The following is a 19,200-nucleotide window of genomic DNA, read 5'->3' as shown; positions in this document are numbered from 1 at the left end:
AAGACACCAGTCAGTGAGGCTCACTTATAGACAACTCTGTTCCAAACAGCGTTTCAATGTCTGACTCTTAAATATAAGCAGTTAGACAAGGATTACCAGACATTTGAGAAAGGCAGCTAAACACAAGTAGAAATGAACTTGGAAGAAGCAAAGACTATGCAGGAAGGACACGTCTGAAAAACATTATTTTGGGGCTAGGCGTGATGGCTCACGCCTATAATCCCAGCACTTTGAGAGATCGAGGCGGGCGGATTACCTGAGGTCAGGAGTTCGAGATCAGCCTGGCTAACATGGTGAAACCCTGTCTCTACTAAATTTACAAAATTAGCTGGGCATGGTGGCGCACGCCTGTAATCCCAGCTACTCAGGAGGCTGAGGCAGGAGAATTGCTTGAACCCGGGAGGCGGAGGTTGCAGTGAGCCAGGATCGTGCCATTGCACTCCAACCTGGGCGAAAGTGAGACTCTATCTCAAAAGAAAAAAAATTGTTTCGAAAGAACCATCAGTATTACCTTCAGAGAGTTAAGAGATATTACATCCATCAAATAAGAAAAGGATACTATAGAAGAGGAAGTTTTTGGAAACTAAAAGTATGATGACCATAATGAAAACTTTGGCTGGAGGATTAGAAGGTAAAATGAAGGAAAACACCTGTAAAGTGAAGCAAAAGGACAAGGAAATGGAAAATAGGAGTGAAAGAATAAAATTAGAGGACCAGTCCCGGAAGCTTAGCATTTCAACAATATTTCTAAAAAGAGTGAACAGGCCACTTTGGGAGGCCAAGGTGGGTGGATTGCCTGAGCTCAGGAGTTCGAGACCAGCCTGGGCAACACGGTGAAACCCCATCTCTACTAAAATAGAAAAAATAGCCAGGCATGGCAGCGTGCGCCTGTAGTCCCAGCTACTCAGGAGGTTGAAGCAGGAGAACTGCTTGAACCCAGGAGGCGGAGGTTGCAGTGGGCCGAAATCACGCTACTGCACTCCAGCCTGGGCGACAGAGTGATACTTTGTCTCAAAGTAAGTAAATAAATAAATAAATAAGTGGAATACAGACATTTTTTAGATGTGTAACTCACTAAAAATTTCCCTTCCAAGCTTCCCTATCTTAGGAAGTTACTTTAGGAAATAGTCTAACAAAATGAGGAATAAGCCAAGAAAGCAGAAGAAACAGTAGAGTGGACACCAGTGAGGAAGAGTGTACCAGCTGACCGTGGTGCAGCATGTCCAGTGAGTCAGATGAGAGAAGGTCAGAAGGCTCCAAGAGAAATTCAGGGGGATGACATTAATAGACTACCTGATATGTTTGAGCCCTTGCAGCAAGATATACATAATTCAGGGATTATTGGGGATTTGCGTTAGTAATAAGCCCCTAGAAGACTAATCAAAGAGAAAAAATACAATTATCAACTACAGAGAAAGAATATGCTTGAAAAGAAAATAAATCATGATATACTTGACGACTGAGTTGTGAATAGCATTTACATAGTCAAAATGATGTAATCACCCTTTTAAAACTTAAAACACCTTTTAACTGAAGTATAATAAACATACTCAACCCTAAATTTTGATCTGACAAAATGGCATTAAAAATAGAGAGAGGGATGGAAATGTGCCCCTGTGTGGAAGGGATGGGGTGGAAAAGGGAATGAAAGGAAGCTAAAGACTTGTCATTTGTAGTGGGGAGGCAAGAGCTAATGGACTAAATTGAAATAAAACAAGTAGCAGTGTAAACACGTTACTTAGATTTGTGGAGGTAATAGCAAAAGGATCGGTAAAGGGAGCAGGAAATGTGAACTTAGGGGGAACTGCCATTTTTTAGTAAGAAGCCTTGTGGATCTATTTGATTTTTGAAACTACTAGCATGTATAACTGATAAAAATGAAACATATATTTGAAAAATGCAATTTATTTGTGGTATTTTGTGACAGTAAATAAGCTTATTTTAAGTAGTAGAAGAGTAAATTATGATTTTTTAAAATATAATTTTTATTATTTGGTTTATATTTATGAAATTAATTCAGTGAGTTCTTTTTAGTTTTTAAAAAATGTTATGGGTAATAGTAGATGTATATTGTCTATGGGGTACCTGAGATGTTTTGAGTAATTAAACAAATTTTAATCGAATGCTGAAAAAAGAAAGTCTGAGTTAATAGTGCATAAAGAACTGGTTTATTTGAAATTGTTCTAGTCAGGAAAAACATCTAAGTAGAATAATATTCTTAGTACAAGATACAGAAACAGAGACTAACAGTAAGAAAAAGGAAATGATCACTTTAAAACAATATGATGTAAAATGTGCATTATGCTTGATTATTTTCCTAATATTGGTCATTGATGATTATTTGTCTATAAGCCATTTTCATTAGGTTGAATCATGTCTTTTTTGAGTTAACTGAATTTTTCTGAATTTCTCATGTCATTTATATATTGCTTCCAAGGAGGAGAACGAGATGGAGACGTTTGGTGCAACGGTAACAAATGAAATTAGCTCTTATATAACTGATCATAGGATAAAAATGAGTTTTGAGGTTATAGCTGATCAGAAACTTTAGAAATATGAGGGGACTTCAGAAAGTTCATGGAAAAATGTAATTAACAGATAAAAATAAAAATAGAAACTTTATTTTTCAACATAAGCTCCATCAAGGTCAAGACATTTTTGTAAGCAATGATACCAGATATTATAGTCCATCCCTAAAGAACTGAGGGTCCTAGGAATTTAACCATGTTAATGCAGTCTTTTTTACATTATTAACTAAAGATAAATGGGTACCCTTTAAGGATTTTTTAAGATTAGGAAACAAAAGGAAGCCTGAAGCCAAATCAGTGCTGTAAAGTGGATGCCTAATGATTTCCCGCTGAAACTCTTGCAAAATTGCCCTTGTTTGATGAATAGAATGAGCAGGAGCATTGTCATGCTGGGGAGAGACTCTGGTGAAGTTTTCCCAGGCATTTTTCTGCTAAAGCTTTGGCTAACTTTCTCAAGACATTCTCATAATAAGTGGACATTATTGTCCTTTGGCCCTTCAGAAAGTCAACAAGCAAAATGCCTTGAGCATCCCCGAAAACTGTCGCCATGACCTTTGCTCTTGGCAGTCTGCTTTTGCTTTGACTGGACCATTTCCACCTCTTGGTAACCATTGTTTTGATTGTGCCTTGCATTCAGGATCATACAAGTAAAGCCATGTTTCATCTCCTGTTGCAATTTTTGAAGAAATTCCTCAGGTTCTCGATACCACCTGTTTGAAATTTCTGTTGACTGCTCTGCTCCTGTGTGCAGCTGATCTGGGTGCAACCGATTTGGCACCCATTGAGTGGGAAGTTGGCTTAACTTAAATTTTTTAGTCAGAATTGTGTGAACTGAACCAATTGAGATGTCTATGATGTTGACTATTGTTTCTGCTGTTAATTGTTAGTCCTCTTCAATTAGGGCAGAAACAAGGTGAGATTAATTTTTTCCTTGCAAATTGACATGGATGGTCTGCTGTTGCAGGTTTCATCTTTACTTTGTCTTGTCCCTTTGGAAAATGAGTTGTCCATTTGTAAACTGCTGATTTCTTTGGGGGCATTGTCCCCATAAGCTTCTCATAAAGGATTGATGATTTCACCATTCTTCCACCCAAGCTGCACCATAAATTTGATGTTTTTTCTTGCTTCAATTTTAGCAGAATTAATGTTGCTTTGACAGGGCTTTTTTTCAAACTGCTACCATCTCCTTCTTAGTGCTTCAAACTAGATCCTGTTCAGACATGTTTTAACAAGTTAGTACACGTTTATTTTGATGCAAACAATTTTTAAATCCATGCATATTTTTTCATAATACACATTTTCCATAAACTTTTTGAAGACCGCTTGTATAAATGTTGAAAAATAGCCAGAGTACTTGTGTTTCTTGTGTCTTCTTGAAAACCATTTACTCCATTACATTGAGAAAGCAGCCTTGGTTTAGTATTAATTGATCTTTAATGCTGTAAATCATTTTTCTTTTTGTCTGCTATTTTTTGTACCTAACAGTTTCATCAGTTATTTCCCAGTTAACAATATTTGAAAAAGAGATAAGCATGATTATATTAAGCACATTTCCTTTATTATTCATAAGCAGGAGATCTGATACTTTTTGTTTTATTTGTTCACAGTTTGTGCTAGTTCTTTGTAATTCTATTGGTACTCCCTTGGATCCCAAATACATTGATATTGGTAAGGAAATGTTAATATTTATTTCTTTTCCAATCAGATTTTATTTGTAACACTAATTTAAAAACCTAACACTGGTATTATTAATTAGAATGGTGTTTTCTAAAACGAGGAAGACCGTACTTCCTACTTTGTCAGATCCAGTACCAGTTTATATCTGTTACCATGATAGAATTCTTAATACCCCATTTTGCTCTCAAAAGCATCCTGGTTAAGACAGTAAATTATAAGGTTACTCTATCTAAAATCCACTATAATTTCACAACTGCTATGGTACCATCATTCGCTTTAAATGGGAAATATAATTGTGTAGGAATTGGTATGCAGTGTAATGATTAGTATGTAATAAACAGGATTATAGAAAGAATTTTGCTATTAAACCACTTTTATTATTAATAAACTGCTTGTAAATACCTCTCTTCCATAAAAACACTTTAGCTGCTTGTAAAAGTGAGTTTGCCCTTTCCAGATTTTTCTAATGAAATGAGTCTATTAATAGGGACAGTTTAAAAAATTCCTGACTCTTTGTTTTCAAAGGACATTTGTTACTTTAGATTTACTATTCCCTCTACCCAATAACTATAAAAGTAACCCATTAAAAATTCCAAATCTTATTCTAAGTAGATTATTAAAAATCATTAACAAGTATTTTGTTGCCATTTCACTGTAACTTCCAAAAGTAATGATTTTCTTTTAATGTGTATGGTAGTATATTGGATACAGTATTGCAAAAATTATTAAATCTAAGAAATTAAAAACCCATTGCATTATTCCTGAGAACCTGAGAACTAGTCATTTTTTTTCAGATTGGACATTTAGCCTAAGCAATTAAATATTAATGCCTGTTGCCTTTTGAGTGTTTGCATTTTGCTAAGCTCTTTGGGTGATAAAAGCAAATACGAGAAATAATGACCTCAAAGACTTTATAGGGTCTTGATAACCTACTCACTTAGATATATTGACACATTTCAACTTCGTGTCTTACATTCATTGCTACATAGACAAGTTTATATGTTTTATATATGTATATGTTTATATACACACATATATATACACATTAATGTTCCTTGTTAAAAAGCTTAGCTTAAAATTATTACAGACTCTCTTCACATAAATATCTCTTGTTTACTAGAAGCATAACAGTCTTTAAGAGGTAAATTTTGTCAGTCTTCAGATTATATGTGCTTTTTCTTTTAATATCTACAGTTTTAACATAGAATCATAATGGTGATAGGGTTAATCTCAAAGTAATTTTTATCACAGGTAGACTGTTTTTTAAAATAAAGCAAATGTAAATCCTTCTTCATAAAATGGCAAATACTTGAGGGCACGATTATTTGTATTTTTGAGTCTCAAAACTTTTTTTTTTTGTAGTCTCGCTGGCTGAGATTTTAACAAACAGTTCTTTCATTGGCCTGCAGCGAACACAGCCAAAGCCTCAACATTTTTGTTTCATACATATCCTGTAAAATTCCTTTTTAAAGTTTCTATGCCAAATGTTTATGAGGACTGGAGGCTAAAACAAAAAATATATATGAGTGCTACTCTTCTAGAATTTAGGATTTATTATTTTTCTTTTACCATCTACTCTTCCTCTTTACAATTTTTGTAGAAACTTTAAAAAAGAACTTTATAGATTGTTATAGAAGTGTAGTTTGTGGTACTCTGTTATACTCTACACATGAGAGTTAGGTATCCTTTTTTGGTGCTCTTTTCTTGAGCACTCATAATACCTTTGGTGTGCTTCCATCCAAAATACCTCTAACCTGCACCGTGCTTATTAATTTTCTTATCTATCTTCCCCACTAGACTTTGAACTTTTTAAAGATCTATGTGTAATTAACTTCTGTATCCCCATGACCTAACACTGCCTTGGCCCATAATAAATGTTTATTGAATGCATGGAAATTTTCTATCATGTAAATAAAAAATGATGATTCATTTATTTAGCAAACTATCAATGAGTATACACTGTTTCAGGTACTACTGGTCACTGGGAATAATAAGAAATTAATTATGACATTTCCTGTGGGATTTCTGAACAAATAATTAACCTAGTTAATTCACTGAACAGTGATTTACTGCTTCCCTACTGCGTGCTAGGTATTGCCCTAGGTGCCAGGCAAATGGTTATTGGTGTATAAGGATGTCAGAGACATCTTTCTACTTAGAGAAGGTTTCATTTGAGCTGAAATTCAAAAAATAAGTATTTCTTTAGGTGACATTTCAAGGAAAGAAAATGGCATTTGCAGAGGAATGAAGGCATGGAAAGTGGCCATCAAGTACCCGTTTGCCTATGCTGCAGCCGTTTTAGTGGGAGCACATGGGCAGCTTTCTAGTGATGGTATCTAACATGTGCACTAGGTTTTCCATATATTTCAGAGAGAGTTAATTTGATGAAAACATTTCAGTGAAATTTCAATTTACCGGCACTTGAAAGGACTGAGAAATGAATAAATGGGAAAGTGGGTGAACATTACAGATGTCGGCATTTATTTCAGGCCTTAGCATTAAAATATTACAAGCAGGTTTTATTTATATGTGAATTCCAAGATTGTTTTAAATTATTTTACATTCTTGCTTGGCTAGTAATGACTGCCTATTAGCATTACAAAGTTCAGTTAATGAAAGCATAATTATTTTCTTAAAAACTTTTTTCCCAAGCTGGGCACGGTGGCTCACTCCTGTAATCCCAGCACTTTGGGAGGCTGAGACGGGTAGATCACCTGAGGTCAGGAGTTCGAGACCAGCCTGGCCAACATGGCAAAACCCCATCTCTACTAAAAATACAAAAATTAGCCAGGCGTGGTGGCATGCACCTGTAATCCCAGCTACTCGAGAGGCTGAGGCAGGAGAATCTCTTGAACCCAGGAGGCAGACGTTGCACTGAGCCAAGATCGTGCCACTGCACTCCAGCCTGGATGACACAGCAAGAACCCGCCTCAAAAAAAAAAAAAAAAAAAAAAATCCAATAACCTTTCTAGATATTTCAAATTTTTTTCTTTTCAGATATTGAACAGTCAAAAAGGGCATGGAGGGCTTTCATCTAGGCTGTGTTCTTGTCCTAAAACAGTGTATCTGTTACAATTTTGTTTTGCTTTTCATAGAAGCTTAGTCTAGGTGGGATGAATCTTAATAAAGATCTAGCAAAATATATATAGATAGGATTATCTACCCATATGAATTTGCTGAAATCACCAACTTACTGATTCAAAAGAACATATTTTTCAGATATATTTGTATTTTTTGTAGTAACTGAGAATTTATATATAGTTTTATTATAAAATCCTATGTAGGTGATAAAAATGAAAAGAATAATAGCAACCATGTCTAACTAATACTTCTTAATCCTTAGTGAGGGTCAGTCTGCTCTAGTAGTTAAGAGCAGTTTCTGGAGCCAGATTGACCAGGTTTGTGTCCAGCTCTACTACTTTCTAGCTGTATGATATGGGCAAATTCACATTCCTCAGTTTCTTTATCTGCTAAATGAGGATAATAATGCTTACCTTATAGGGAAGTTGTGAGTTAATATATGTTATATATTTAGAACACTGCCTGTCGTATATTTTTAAACATTCAATAAATACTGTCTTTTAAAAGTATTATTAAGCATTTACTCTATGCCAGGCTCTGTGCTATGCTATATGTTTATATGATATTTATTTTATATTGTTATCTCTCTTAAATTTTAAAACAGCTCTGTAGGGTTGGCATTATTATTATCTGCAACTTACAGTAAGTAAACTGACGTTCAGAGAGAACAAATAATTTATTCAAGACCACAGAATTAGCAAGTGCCTGTCATTTGAATCCAAGAAGTCTGACTCTTACCTTGAACCACTAACATTTTAATTTTGAAGTAGTCAGGCTAATGATAAACCCTTGTGAGTATTTAGGTTCTATCAAAAAGAAAGGAACATGAGTGTAATTTATAATTGTAGGTAAACATTGGTTGGAAGAATGCTTTTACATACTTAGGAAAACATGATATTTTATTAGAAAGCAGTTAAGGTATACAAACTTGCTTCAAATTACAGTAAGGGCGTAATAGTTACCAGCATTCGAGTATCCATAGTGGAATTTACTGAATATTTAACAAATGTCTTAAGATTTAGTGAAGACCAGGTCAGGGAAAGGAGAGTGCAGCCTGACCTGGCAGGAGCACACCCTGGAGGCTTTGCTGTCATTCTCCATGCATGGCTTTCAGCAAAGTGCTCCTTCCAAGAAAGGCTTTGAGCTCCCTCCAGAGGTTGGTAATAGTATTTTGAATGAAAACATCTTGACAGTTACAGTGAAAAAAGAATTTTTAAAAAAATTACTCAGTTGGACTGAGTTATTTAGCATATAAAAATTATTGAATTTGAATCCCTGAGTTGTTAACACACTCAGTTAACATCAAACTATCAGACTAGTTTCTAATTCTTTGTTCGGTTTCTAAGTCTCTTGCTGCCTCACATGCCCTTTGTCTGCACTCTGGCAAGAATTCTATAAATGGTACCTCCTAGTAACATTATGTCTTTATTCCGGCCATATTAATGATTACATTGCATAGTATTTATAATAGAAAAATTAAGTTTTACACTGTTTTGATTGTTCATGAATTCAGAAAACAGTATAATCTGTTTTTGAAGGAGTTTTTTGCTTTTATGTATTTTGTATGAGTGTTTAATTTTCTGTTGTTTATTTTGTGTTTTGTGACCTTGGGCAAGTTGTTCTACTTCTTTAAACCTCTGTTTATTTATCTATAAGATGGATTTGATGAGACTATCTACTTCATAAAAGGATATACAGTAGGAGTTCAATTAAATATTCTCTAAGAAATGGGGCAGATGAAAAGAACTATTTGCTTGGGAGAATATATTTCCAATACATATTAGGAATATTAAAAATTATTTGTTTAGAAGAATATATTCCTTAGGAAGGGACTTGGGAGATTTTTCTTTTCTTTCTTGATAGTGTCCCTTGAAGCACAAATATTTTTAATTTTAATGAACTCCAATTTGTCTAATTTTTCTCTTGTCATTTGTGTTTTTGGTGTCATATCTAAGAAGCCAATTATTGCCTGACCAAAGGTCATAAAGATGTACTCCCAAGTTTTCTTTTTAGTGTTTATGGTTTTAGCTCTTGCAATTGAGTCTTTGATTTATTTTGAGTTAGTATTTTTGTATGATTCTACAAGCTTTTGATTCTTTTCTGATTTCAGAGACCGTGTGTGGGTATTTTGAGACTATGTGGGGGTATATTGCCTGTAAAATAAGGCGTTGAACTCCGTGATTGCTAAAGGCCTTTGCAGCACAAACATTTTGCAATTCTGTATAACTGTAAATTATCTTAATGTTATTTTTAACAGTACCACTGTTTGTTGCAATGACAAAAACCCATGTGATAGCAGCCTCGAAAGAAGCATTTTATACCTGGCAATATCGTGTGGCAAAGAAGCTCACAGCACTGGAAATTAATCAGATCACACGGTCTCGAAAAGAAGGGAGAGAAAGGTATATCTTTTGATACATACTTTTTAGTAGCTCAACCATACCACATTTAAGTCAGACATAGTAATTATAAATTGTCATGCTTAATAACTGTAGTGTCTTGATTAGTAGAAATGTTTTTTCAATTAATTTGATTATCTTTAAAATTTATGTGTTTAAATTTATTAAAATAAAGAGAGGTGGCATGGTGTAATCAAAGAAAGCCCTTAGAGATAAAGATTGGAAGGCTGTGTTTTTATAAGGAAATGGCTGTCCTCACTCACCCTTCCCACCAGATTAGAGTTAATATGCTATACTAAAATATGATTGTTTGCTTGAGATCCAAGGATCTAACTAAGGCTTTATTCCTATACGTTAGTGGTATAGGTCTTCCCAAGAGGGTGGGGTGATTCTAATATCAGTGACCAGAGGAAAGGCAGGCCTTTAGACACACATATGGAAGAAGTATTTAGGTGGGGTGAACTGGGGACTTAGCTTCTTTTTCTTGCCCTGGTTTCCAAGGAGTCTGGAGTTGGAATTACTTCTAGTAAGTGGGGTAAAAAGGGCTCTGCCACATAGTAGATAGGTTAGAAGCCAGGATAGAGGGATTCCCCTCAAACTGAAGAAGCATTTACGGTGTTTTGTAAGTTGTGTTGTCTCCATTAGTGATACTCTGTGTTTGCTGTTCTGCTGCTGTTACTCTAAGCCTGTAAGTAAAGCATTTTGTTGAATGTTTTAACCTAAGGATTCTTAATGGGAACATAGGCCTGTGTTGGCGGAAGTGAGTGGTAGAGTCATGACAGAAATGCTAGGTGTTTTTTCGAATCATTATCTTCCTTCACACCCTTGAGATCTTAATGCAGACTCCCCTTGTCTTCCCTTTAAGACTCACTCATGTGCTAGGATAGGAGGTGGATCCTCAGTAAAAGTATGTTGGGTATGCGAATTCATGTGGAGGCAGGAAAAAAAATTGAAAAATGTTATATCTTGTGTTCTCAGTGTTGCTGGAAGACCAAATGGAAAGAACCTTTGGCTTCTTTGAGGGCAGCATGTGGTAGTCCTCATGCTGGTAGGACTTACCGTGGTAGCAGTAATGAGCAGAGGCCTACAATCTTGTGGGAGAACATAGATCTTAGGACACAGTTGGGGCAAAAAGCCTATCCTCTCCAGAGTGTCTGCTTGTAGTCTGCTAAAGAGATTCTGACTTTTGTTTAAATCAAGAAGGCAGCATTTCCTTATATTTCTACCTGGGATATGTGTGCTGGTTTGAATAACTTTGAGCAGGTTCCCCGTAGAACTCAGTTTCCTCATCTCTAAAGTACAGTTGATGATGGTGATAACAGCCAACATTTATTGGGTACTTCTTATGTGCGAGACACTTTCATAAATCTAATCAGTGCTCATTATTCTTGTTTTACAGAGAGGAAACAGACACATGAGCTTAAATTATTTGCCAAAGGTCACCAGTGGAAGCTAAATAATGTGTACACATGGACATAGAATGTGGAATAATAGACATTGGAGACTCAGAAGGGTGGGAGGGTTGTAGGGGGTAAGGGATAAGAAATTACTTAATGTGTACAATGTACATTACTTGGGTCATGGTTGCACTAGAAGCCCAGACATCACCACTACTCAATATATCCATATAACAGAACTGTACTTTTATACCCCTTAAATTTATTTAAAAAATAATAATACAGGTACCGGTACTAGAGAGACAGTGGATGTCCAGAAGTGATACCTCTTCCTAATACAGGAAAGGGTAGGAAAGGCTTCTTTAATTCAGTGCAGAAGTTCCATTAATTAGAACCTCCTAAATCCACTTAAGTTTACTTTCATTAAACACACTGATAGAAGAGAAATTATGGAGAAACAACAGAGAAAGCTAGTGAATTAGATGTTACTCTTCACTGATGTTCATATGGAGCGTAAGGTAAAATATCTCTCTGGGCTTAATGAAATTCATTGGGAATATATGATTCAATGTTCAGATATGTTTTTGGTACAGCTTTCAGGAGCATATCATTTGTATAACTAGTAAACACCTGGTAGATAATTTTTATCTTCATTAAGATTTAACTGTGTTGAGAATGCTCTAAAATAATCAGAATTTTTATATAAATAAAAGTATTAATTGATGTTATCTAGTCGTTTATTCTAGAGATTATGAAATAGTATAAATTATACTTAAACTTTCTTTGAAATTCTGATCTTTGTTGCAGAATTTATCATGTTGATGATACCCCTTCTGGATCAATGGATGGTGTGCTTGATTATAGTAAAGCCATTCAAGTAGGTGATTTTAATTTTTCTAGAAAATGTTAATATCTGTAGATTTGAAATATTATAATTTTATTTTGAAACCCGAAAAATAATTTGTTCCCAGTGAATAGGATATTATTTTAGCCATTATTTAAAATAATTCTCTTCTGAAAACCTTTTCCTAGATCTTAAAAATTCTTGGACTGAAATAAAGATGGTAGATGGTGATAAGTGGCTAATATACTACTTAGAAAAGTGTATTATCTAAAATATTGGAAAACATAACTCCTCCTCCCCTCCTCACACCTTCCCATCTGTCTGTGTCTTTATCTGTCCATCTACCATGGATTGATCTGTCATCCCTGGCGTATTAGTGAGTGCACGTATTTTGCAGATAGTTAACTGTTTCTTTATGAAAATGTGCTTTTGTTTAGAAACTAATATAATTTGCTATTTCAGTCAATAGTTTTTGAAATGGTTTTCTCAGAGTATTTAAAGTAGTGCCTATTGTTTATAAAACTGTTGTCTCATTTCTTATCCGATGCTCAAAACTCTGTAAGTCAAGCAGCATGCCATCTCCTCTCTTATAGGTTAGAAAACTGATAGAGAAGTTCACTGATTTACTCAGGATCATAAAATGATTAAGTAACAAAGCAAGGGTTCAAGCTTAATTTTTTTACAGCAGATCTAGTGATGTATCTGCTAGAACGTGCAAGAGTTCATCTAGTCATCTATGTATCCGTCCATTTTTTTAATTAAGTATTTTCTGAATGTCTATTAAGTGTGAGACATTGGAGTAGGTACTGGGAATCTACTGGTGAATAAGAAACAGTCTCTTTGATAGGGAACTTTTGGGAAATTGATTCATCATCAACCAGCTTTTCCCCTGTACCCTCACATCAATTAAAATAGATGCCATCTTAAAAACAACAGAAGTTTCCATTGTCAATCATGTATTTTCTTCCAGCTATGGCGTTCTCTCTTCCTCCTTTCATAGCTGAGTTTCTTGAAAGATTATTCTGTATTCATCTTTTCCCTACTGTGCATTCCATCTGCACTTCACTGCATTCTGGTTTTCAGAAGACTTTGAATTGCCAAGTCCAATAGGTCTTTTTCTGTCTTTGTATTATTTGATCTACACATTACATTTAATATTTTTAATGAGTACTTTTTTTTCTTGGCTTTCATGAAACCACACTCCTGGCTTTGTCTCTAGCTTTTCCTTCTGAGCCTTCTTTGTCAAGGGTTCATCTATGCATCACTTATTGTGATGTTCCCTAATGTCTAGCCCTAAGCCATCTACCCCTTTTTGTTTTTTTTTAAAAAAGCTATTAATACACTCTTCTTAGTGTTCTTATTGAAATCCACCCCTTTAACCATATGCCAATGACTCTAATATGTATTTTTCCAATGTTGAGTTTTTTTGATTTCTGAATAACGTATTTCTTGCCGTCTGGATAGCAAGAAATTGAGCAGCACCCCAAGTTTAATCTGTCTGAGGCTGAACTCAGCTTCCCTCCCAATTCATTTCTCCATATATATTCTATATATCAGTGGTTGGCTTCACTATCTCCGCAAGAATCATGAGAACTCATTTTCTCTTGCTTTCCATGTCTAATAAATCACCAAGTCATCTTGATTCTGTCTCTTAAATTTCTTTCAAATTGGCTTTCCCCTTTCCATCTCTGTATCAGTTTGGTCTGCTATTAGTTTCTGCCTACATCACTGCAATAATTTCCATCCAGCACTGCCCAATAGAACTTCTTGTGATAATGGAAATACTATATATCTTTGTTCTCCAGTGCAGTAGCCACTAGCCATATGTGGCTATTGAGTACTTAAAATATCGCTAGTTCAGCTGAAGAACTGAATTTTAAATTGTATTTCACTCTCATTAATGGAAGTTTACATTTAAATGGTGACATCAGGTTAGTGGCTACCATATTGAACAGAATAGTCTCTCTACTTTCAGTTTTCCCCATCCCCACTATGCCAGTCCATTTATCATACTTCTGACCATTACAACCTTTCTAAAATATAAATCGAATCATGTTACATATAGTTCCTCCCCATTTATAAGCTTTCTGTAAGTCCCCATATTTTTCAGAGTAAAGTATAAATAGCCACAACTACTCCGCCTCCCTGGCCCACTTCCCAGCATATTCCTCAGATACCAGCTGTGGCAAACAACTTGAGATTTCCTGAATATATCACACTGGTTTTTTAAATTTTTAATAAAAAACATTTTATCTTGAAATAATTGTAGGCTAATAGAAAATTGCAGAAAGAGTCCCGTCACTCAGCTTTCTTCAGTGGTGACATATACGTGCAGTAGAGTATCAAAACCAGGAAACTGACGTTGGCACAGTACTGTAACTAGACTATGAGCTTATTCAGTTTTTAGCCGTTTTTATATGTGCTAATAGGTGTGTGTGTAGGTTTATCTAGTTTTATCACCATAAGGGATCTTATCTCTTCTTTTCTTTTCTTTTCTATTTTCTTTTCTTTTTCTTTTTCTTTTCTTTTCTTTTTCTTTTTCTTTTTTCTTTTTTTCTGAGACAGAGTCTTGCACTGTTGCCCAGGCTGGAGTGCAGTGGCGTGATCTCAGCTCACTGCAACCTCCGCCTCCTGGGTTCAAGCGATTCTCCTGCCTCAGCCTCCCAAGTAGCTGGGCCCAGCCCCATCCTTGTCCTCTCGCAATCACTAATATGTTCTCCATCTCTGTAGTTTCGTTACTTTGAGAATGTTTTATGAATAGAATCATATAGTATGTCACCTTTTGAGGTTGGCTTTTTTCACTAAATGTAATGCCCTAGAGACTTGTCCAGGTTATTGCAGTGCAATGCCTTCCTACATTTCCTCAATTTAATATGTGCTGACCCTTCTGCTGTCTGTTTCTCTTTTAGGCCTGAGCTCAGCTTTTTGCCTGTCTTGGTGTAAGTTAGATACTCCTTTCTCTGTGCTCTCATAACCTCTGTTTCTACCTCTTCTTTTATCATACTGTCCTGCAAGGAGGTGTTTAGTTCACTGTCTTCCCCAATAGACTTTTGAGTAATCTCTGAGGGTAAAGATTTCATCGGAATATCTCTAGTGCTTAGTTCAGTGTTTGGCACATAGTAGGTGCTCAGTAAATAAATGTTGGTTAAGTTAATAAACATTGACTGCTTAGTGAATTGCATATTACCTTGTACCAGATTAGTTATTCAATAAATGTTTGTTGAATAGTAATGATTGATTAACTTATTTTAGGGCACAAGGGATCCAATTTGTGCCATAACTGCATCAGATAAGATATTGATTGTGGTAAGTTTTGCAAAAACTTATTTTATGAATAATAATTGTTTAAATTATAAAAATACTCTAGGAGCCAGATGTGTGCCCCATGTCTGTAATCACAATTACTTGAGAAGCTGAAGCAGGAGGATTGCTTGAGGCCAGGAGTTGCTAACCAGACTGAGAACACAGTGAAACCCTGTCTCTAAAAAAAAAAAATTACAGTAAAGTTTTGAATATCATCTTATGGGCACCCCAAGTTTTACTGTACCCTGAATATAAGTTCAGTATAAGAAATAAGAAAGTTTTAAAGCTTTCCTCACAAATTATTAACCATTTGCAAAAATAGCTATTTATGAAAGCAATAGAATGATGACCGGACGAGAAGACAGGCTACACTTACAGTTTCTAACACTGAGTGGAATGAGTCCTGTGGGAGGTTGATGGATGTGGGGCAGATTGCATGGTGGTAGTAGGTATTAGAAAGTTTCTTCCTCTGTGTAGCCGGATATTTTATGTTGGAGAAAGTGCTTTGGCTCAGCTACTTTCGTAAGACTTAGAATGACGAGGTAACATGTTTGCCAGCCAGTAAAATAGAGAAACCTATGGCAAATTTCAGCTGAATTTTTCAGATAGAATCAATGACATAGTGTCTTCTCTTGACCTCTAAGATTTGAAAATATTAATTTTAGAAATAAATATTTACTTTAATACAGTAATGCTGCTGGAGTTATTGCATTTGAATTATGTAAACAAAACCTTAATAGTATATATTCCAGTTCTAGTTACATTCCTCAGCCATTAGCTAATTTTATGGGAGGAAAAATCTTAAGAGCATAATATTTCTATAGTATTTCCTTGTTTCTGATAAGCCCTCATGAGACTCAGCTTCAAAAGCAGTGGTTCTCTGATTAAAAAGAGGAGAGGTAAAGATCAGCTGTGTGGAGGTTTCCACTTTGTCCCATTGCCATGGCCTGAGGCAGCCAAGGTTTAAAACCCACAGTTCTCTCATGGCATTGTACTTACTGTTGATCTGTCAACTTTAAGATTTGCCCTGAGTTGTGTAGACAATTATATGCTGCTTTTTTTTTAAAACATATTTAAACTAATACTCATGGTATCACTGCATTCAGATCATCTTTCCTTTTGCTAAAAACTAGTATCAGATGGATGGCTATAGGATAAAAACCTAGACTTTCATAACAGTTATTTCATATGATCTTCTGTTGATTTTTCATATATGTATGTAATTTAACTCAACAAGTACTTTATGTTTTAGCTTTTAATGTGCCCTGAATATTAACCTAGATAACAAATATAAATAACTTTAGATTTTTTTCCTTGTGATAGAAGAATTTGTGTATTACTAAAGTGCTAGGTTTCTGACTTCTTTCTTGAACATTACATGAAAAAAATTAGAATACTTCAGCTGTTTGAAAAAGGTTTAATTAAATTAGTAGATAAATATATACTTAAGAACATGATTCGTTATTAGAATTGAGAATTTGCTGTGATATCACTTTGGTTTTAAGACAAATGTATAGAGATATAGAGAGATAGTTGTAGTTTAATATTATGATACACGTATGCTTAAGTAATCAAAAGTAATTTCCATAGGGTCGTGAATCTGGCACCATTCAGAGATACAGTCTACCTAATGTTGGTTTGATTCAAAAATATTCCCTTAATTGTCGAGGCTACCAGTTATCCTTGAATTGCAACTCTAGGTAAGCCTGAAAACTCTGCTCATGTAGATGTTAGACTTAGGAATTATCAGTTGGGATTGTTAGATTTATATGTAATAAATGTGAAGATGGGTGTGCCTATTGAACTTGTCTTAAAATTCAGTATGGTTTTATTTTATACTGCGTTTGGTTTAAATATCTTTAATGGGGCATATGGAAGTACTAGTATAATTTTTACTCATAAAACTTAAAAGCATTGAGATTATTTTATATTTAATACCCGTTGGTTTCATCTCTTTGGATACATTTTCCTCAGAAGAGAGCAAAATGGAGAGCAGTCCATATCTTGTATCAAATTTATTTAAAAAAATTTAAGCCATTTCTACTGTATTCCAGGTTTCTGATAATCTGATTTTGAAGAAGAATGGCTGTAGGTAATTATTCTCATGATTGCTGACAGTAATTTTATAGTTTTTTCCTTTTCTCCAATTGCATTATTTTTAGCCGTCTTGCTATCATAGATATCTCAGGAGTTCTGACTTTCTTTGACTTGGATGCTCGAGTAACGGACAGTACAGGACAGCAAGTAGTTGGAGAGTTGTTAAAATTGGAGCGAAGAGATGTCTGGGATATGAAGTGGGCCAAAGATAATCCTGATTTGTTTGCAATGATGGAGAAGACAAGAATGTATGTTTTCAGAAACTTGGATCCTGAGGTAAAAACAAGAAATGAGTGTTAACAGTCTATAAATAATGAGCCAAATATAAAAACCTGGATGATTCCCCCTTGTTTCTTTAAGAAGTTTGTTGAACAGCAGTGCCAACATGGCTGCATGAATTTCTGAAAATAAATAGGAACATTTCTGTGGATTTTAAAAATATTCGGTCTTAGGTGAGAAAATGCTTATCTATTAAATATTCTCTAGTTTCTCCGAAAAGTACTTCCTAGGCATTTATTTATCTGTTCTAAAAAGGTGGAGCCATGGTCACTAGTCCTTTTTCCTTGTCAAACTTAAGAAAACAAAGAAAGTCAGTAGTCTTATCTACCAGAATTTCTTAAAAGAACCTAATAAAACAAATACAGTTTTCAAATTTCCTTGTCCATTCATTCTTTTCTGTCTCTTTATTCACTTTATTCTGTGCTTACTTTGTCTTATTTCTGTTTACATTTATCATATTGCTCACAAATCTGTGTTCTTTCTTAACCCAGATATTCTTAAAAGTATGCAAGTGCAGGCAGTGATTAATCTCTTTTTTGGGTATGAGGAAGCCCCCTCTGTTCTCATTTTTAAGGTTATATTTTGATTTTCTGCTTGTGGCTCACATCAGCTAATTTCTATGCTCTGGATTTTCCTGTCACTTAGTTGACTCTGGCCAACTGTCAGCTGTTGTATTTAGGAAATACAAAATAATCTGAGTGGTAATCTAATCAAAATATCATTAAGAAGATAAATCTTTTAAATGACTTTTGAATTAGTAATGGATTTCAATTTGGAATTTTCTGTACTCCTGCTGCACTCTACTCTTGTAAATAATAAGGAATAAGTTAATAAATGCTTTATATCGTTAATTTCCATTTGTTTGCATGTATAGCTTCCTTCTTGGGAAGAAATTGCATGCTTGGGCCCCTGAGCTGCCAAAGGGTTTCTGGAGTAATTTATTTAGTGGTAAACTGTTTGCTCCTTTCATATCCTAAATTATTTTCACATTTCCCCATTTGAGCCCTACTCAGGAATTTTGGATGTAAAATGCCCTGATGTAAAGTGCTGTCAAAGGTTCTGTTAAGGCTTTTGCAAGTCTTAGGATCTTTGTGATTCTTCGACCCTGAGAAATGGTTCAAAGGAAAGGCATTCAGATTCAGGGCTGTTGCATTTGACCTGTAAGCATGGGCTTCTTTCAAGGGTCCAAGGGAAATTTAATCCTTGCCACAAAACAATTGTGGGAATTTGACAGGTAATCACAGGATAACCTTGAGGATGGGAATAGAATACTTTTTGAATGTTAAGAGTCTTTTCTATCCTTTGCCCTGCTCATACTAAGTCACAAATCATATGCCTGGAAAAGGGAGAATGTTTGTTATATCTGGCTGCTCATAATGTGTCTATAGCACACATGGTCAGTCTGGTACAAGTGAAATTTTTGCCTGGTGGAAAGAGTTTCTTAAGTAGTTTTAACAGAACAACCTTTTAAAAACATACTGTTTTTTAATTTGAATTTGTTTTCTGGTTTGGCATGTAGTTCGATTTCTGTTAGATTTAGAGCTAGATGGATTTCTTACAACCTTCCCACTGTCTGGATTTCTTTATAAATGATG

General features: G+C 35.0%; 1 protein-coding gene across 6 annotated transcripts in view; it reads left to right on the top strand.

Moving 5' to 3' along the window:
- WDR35 (WD repeat domain 35) overlaps positions 1-19,200 on the top strand; it is a 78,686-nt gene that overhangs the window by 24,637 nt on the left and 34,849 nt on the right. For 5 of the 6 annotated variants that reach the window (XR_636133.4, XM_009183742.4, XM_009183744.4 and 2 more), the window contains 7 exons: positions 2,438-2,470; positions 4,136-4,196; positions 9,544-9,688; positions 11,890-11,959; positions 15,179-15,232; positions 16,820-16,929; positions 17,392-17,602. Coding sequence is in view for 5 of the 6 variants with exons in the window: in XM_009183742.4 (XP_009182006.1) it covers positions 2,438-2,470; positions 4,136-4,196; positions 9,544-9,688; positions 11,890-11,959; positions 15,179-15,232; positions 16,820-16,929; positions 17,392-17,602 (684 nt within the window). In the remaining variant the exon portion in view is untranslated. The remainder of the gene's footprint in view (positions 1-2,437; positions 2,471-4,135; positions 4,197-9,543; positions 9,689-11,889; positions 11,960-15,178; positions 15,233-16,819; positions 16,930-17,391; positions 17,603-19,200) is intronic. The other variant, XM_003908316.5, reaches the window with a different exon arrangement.

The sequence above is a fragment of the Papio anubis genome, chromosome 14 (assembly GCF_008728515.1).
Source record: "Papio anubis isolate 15944 chromosome 14, Panubis1.0, whole genome shotgun sequence".
NCBI classification, from domain to species: domain Eukaryota; kingdom Metazoa; phylum Chordata; class Mammalia; order Primates; family Cercopithecidae; genus Papio; species Papio anubis.
Note: the sequence above shows the minus strand (reverse complement) of the source record. Positions and strands in the feature narration are given on the sequence as shown.